This window comes from Coregonus clupeaformis, chromosome 25 (assembly GCF_020615455.1).
Source record: "Coregonus clupeaformis isolate EN_2021a chromosome 25, ASM2061545v1, whole genome shotgun sequence".
Taxonomy (NCBI): Eukaryota; Metazoa; Chordata; class Actinopteri; order Salmoniformes; family Salmonidae; genus Coregonus; species Coregonus clupeaformis.
In genome coordinates this window covers 12,613,622-12,616,978 of record NC_059216.1, presented here as the reverse complement: position 1 = coordinate 12,616,978, position 3,357 = coordinate 12,613,622, and the positions used below count along the sequence as shown (strand labels likewise).

The following is a 3,357-nucleotide window of genomic DNA, read 5'->3' as shown; positions in this document are numbered from 1 at the left end:
AAGGCCCACTGCAGTCAAAAACGTGATTTTCCTGTGTTTTATGTATGTTTTCACACTATGAGGTTGGAATAATACTGTGAAATTGTGAAAATTATGATAATGCCCTCTTAGTGTAACAGCTGTTTGAAAAGACCTCCTGAAATGTAAGCCTGTTTTGGTGGGATGGAGATTTGGCCTGCCTGGTGACATCACCTGGCCATAAATTAGTTAATAGACCAATAAGAAAGAGAGTTCCAAACCTCTCTGCCACAACAGCGAGTTTTCAGTTTTCCCTCCCCACTCAGACCACTTCCAGACAGTCCTAGCAAAAGTATTGCTTGAGAAATTGCTCTTTGCTAAGGTATTTTTGTTTCTTTTTGACCATTTTAATTTAAAACAATCATCATAAGGTACTTAATTGTTACCCAAAAATTATTTGATATTGAGATAAAGAAAACAGCTGCATTGGACCTTTAAGGTGTTTTCTGATAAGTTAAGCCTACACCACATCATTTAAAAAATATAAATAGCTGATGCAGTTGAAAGATGAAACTGTGCATTAATCGGATTTCAGGATGTGAAAGGTTACAGCTAACTGAGCACTCAGGGAGGTCTCAGGTGATGACGGAGGTCATTTACCCAGTTCTCTAATGGATAGACAGACATGCAGACAACAAAAAACAACATTATTTTCAATTTCAAGTTTGTTGCCTTTTTACATGTGAGTTAATAACAAACAAAAAAACTTTTAACAACAAGCCCATTTGTAAGTTGCTCTGGATAAGAGCATCTGCTAAATGACGTAAATGTAAATGTAACAAGCATCTTCAAAGAACAGCTCTGTCTCCAGTCATTTATATTTCCCTCATACATTAAATGATAACCATAACATATTCCTGTATTATATAGGAGAAAACTCTGTACATAAGGCACTTACAAATCTATATTTTGATGTATTACAACTTTGTAACAAAGTTTTAAACTTTGTTGGGTACTTTTCAGCAAATATCGATAAAAACCCACCAAATTCTGTTCAAAATTTCCCCAAAGATACTTTCAGTTTCTCCTGCTTTCTCTCTTCCTGAGAACGATATCTTTAAATACATCTAAACTCAACCCTGATAATCTGACACAACACTGTCACTTTGGGCCTACAACATCTGTATCATCTAATGGAAAATAAAATGCATGGAGTACATAGGGCATAGGTTCTAATTATGTCATATCCTTGAAGCCATGACCACATGGAGGACCTTGTTATTTTTGGTCTCTGAAGAAGAGGTAACAGAATGCTGGAATGTGACCTCCAGCTTCCTGTGTACTGCTGTCTGGGACTCTGCCAACACAGAGGGGAGGGCCTGGGCTGTCAACAGGGTTTGGGAACATGTCCCTTGTGATGTGACTAGTGTCTGATACATACTTCCTCCTGGACTGGGATTACAGTATGGAACTCATGTTAGTGAGTGTTAGCGCTGTGATAGATGTTTCTTCATCTGAAGAAAGACAATTCCCCTGTGCAACTCTCAAGAGACATCTCTAGTTACAGTAGGGTTCACCATCATGGCAGTCTTCTTCATTCTATCAGAAGGTCATCTTAACTATTGCTTTTGTACAGTGCAATTGATCTGACAGCATGGTGATCCAGACTCACACCACCTCCACCCCAGATCCACACCTCATCACTATCTTCCCTGTCTATCTACTCTGACCTATCAGTCAGCACCTTCCATGAGGTACAGTAGAAAGGTGCTGCTATGCAATGGGGTTGTGTCGTGCCCCTACAGGGCTCTACTATGGAGGCCTGTATCTATCTATCTCAAGTCAGGGCTGGGGCACGGATCAAAGGAGTCATTTCCATTTCCTCCCACTTGGCTAATTACTGTCTGCACACTCTTCCAGCCATTCGTCTTCCCTCTCGTGTCATAACATAAACATTTGCAGTGGAAACACCCCTGATTACCCTGCGTAGATTAGACAGAGGTGTTAATACAGTAAATCCATCCTCACAGGGTGGAATATGTTTTAACAGAGGGAGAAGCGTCGGAAGTTGATGTTCATCTTGGTGAGGCCAAGGTGTTTGAGGGGGGTGGAGAGGGCAAAGGCAGCCTTCATGGGGATGTCACAGAGCAGGTCAGACTCCTCACCACACTCCTCCAGCTCGTAGGTGGCGTTGTCCAGCATCTCCTTGTGACAGTGACACACCTGCTCCACCTTCAGCCGGTGGATCTCCACACGCAGACGGATCAGCTGCCGAGCCAGACAGTTGTCCTGGAACCGCATCTCCCTCTGAGGATGACAGGCACAAAGGAGAGCGATGAGAGAGAATGGGGAGAAATCCGTAATCAAATATACAATTCTAGCAATCAGACCCTTGGATTAGGTTTTTGCATTTTGTGGGTGCCATTGATGTGTAATGACACTGACACATGATCTATGCGAAAAATATTTTGCCTTTCTATTTTGCGATTTTTCTGCTCTGAAATTAACAGAAGGTCCCTATTGTTTTAGCATGTTTACATTATTTTGGATGCAAAGATAGCACAAAGTCATGCTCTAATCAGACAGGCATTCAAGCAAAATTCAGCAGTGAAAGCACGATTATTTCCCATAAATCTCCCCGTCACACAACAGTGGCGGCTGGCACAGACACTCTACGCTCTGGCACGTGCGTCATGAGGACGCACAAGACCGCCGAACCAAACCAGTGTAACTACCTGGTAAGTACGTTTACCAAATAGTTGCACTGCGTCTTATTCATTCGTACTATAATATTTTCGTTTCATTCTACATATCTAGGACATGCAGAAATAGTGTAGCCTAATTCATTTCTAACATGTCAATGTACAAATAACCGTGTCAGAATTGAAGAAAAAAAAGGGTAGGTATGTTGAATTTCGGCATTCAAAAAAAGTGCACTCACCAGCTCTTTCCTAAGAAATTCCAACGCATCATCAATGGTATCGAAGCCACAGATGTTGCGGATGGTTAGATCTGAGTTCTCATCCCGCATAATTTCAGGCAAGTACACATATTTCTCTGCAGTCTCTTGGCCAATTTCTGAACCACTTGGGTTTTCCTTCCACGGTCGGCTCTGCAAGCGCTCCTGCCATTCATTGTAGGATGGTCTGCGGGTTTGTAACTTTAGTTTTTCGGTAAGTGCTTTCACATTGTTTAAATCCTCAGCTTCTCCCTCAGTATCTCCGTCGGAGTTGTCCTCACCTCCCAGCTCTTTAAAATCCATTGCAAGTGCACTAGACGTTTGAAAAGGATATGCTTAAAAGGCTGCAGAAACGTTTGAATTAGTTATTCACAGAGCACGATATGTCTCTTGAAGCATATTAAGTGTTCTGTCAGTGGGCTTGCCAGTTCTAGATTGGA

At 41.9% G+C, this 3,357-nt stretch overlaps 1 protein-coding gene across 1 annotated transcript; it reads right to left on the bottom strand.

Moving 5' to 3' along the window:
- Positions 1 to 383: 383 nt before the first annotated feature.
- On the bottom strand, positions 384 to 3,357 carry fam167b (family with sequence similarity 167 member B). The gene is made up of 2 exons (XM_041846945.2): positions 2,900 to 3,357; positions 384 to 2,265 (listed from the first exon to the last, which is right to left on the bottom strand). Exons 1-2 carry the CDS (start codon positions 3,218 to 3,220, stop codon positions 2,002 to 2,004), a joined length of 585 nt encoding a protein of 194 aa, XP_041702879.1. The 5' UTR covers positions 3,221 to 3,357; the 3' UTR covers positions 384 to 2,001.

What these genes read in the sequence shown, in the direction of transcription:
- fam167b (XM_041846945.2), bottom strand. Translation starts at nt 3,220, where the DNA reads ATGGATTTTAAAGAGCTGGGAGGTGAGGACAACTCCGACGGAGATACT. An exon ending in AATTTCTTAGGAAAGAGCTG is followed by an intron (nt 2,266 to 2,899) that starts GTGAGTGCACTT and finishes TGTCATCCTCAG; the next exon opens with AGGGAGATGCGGTTCCAGGA.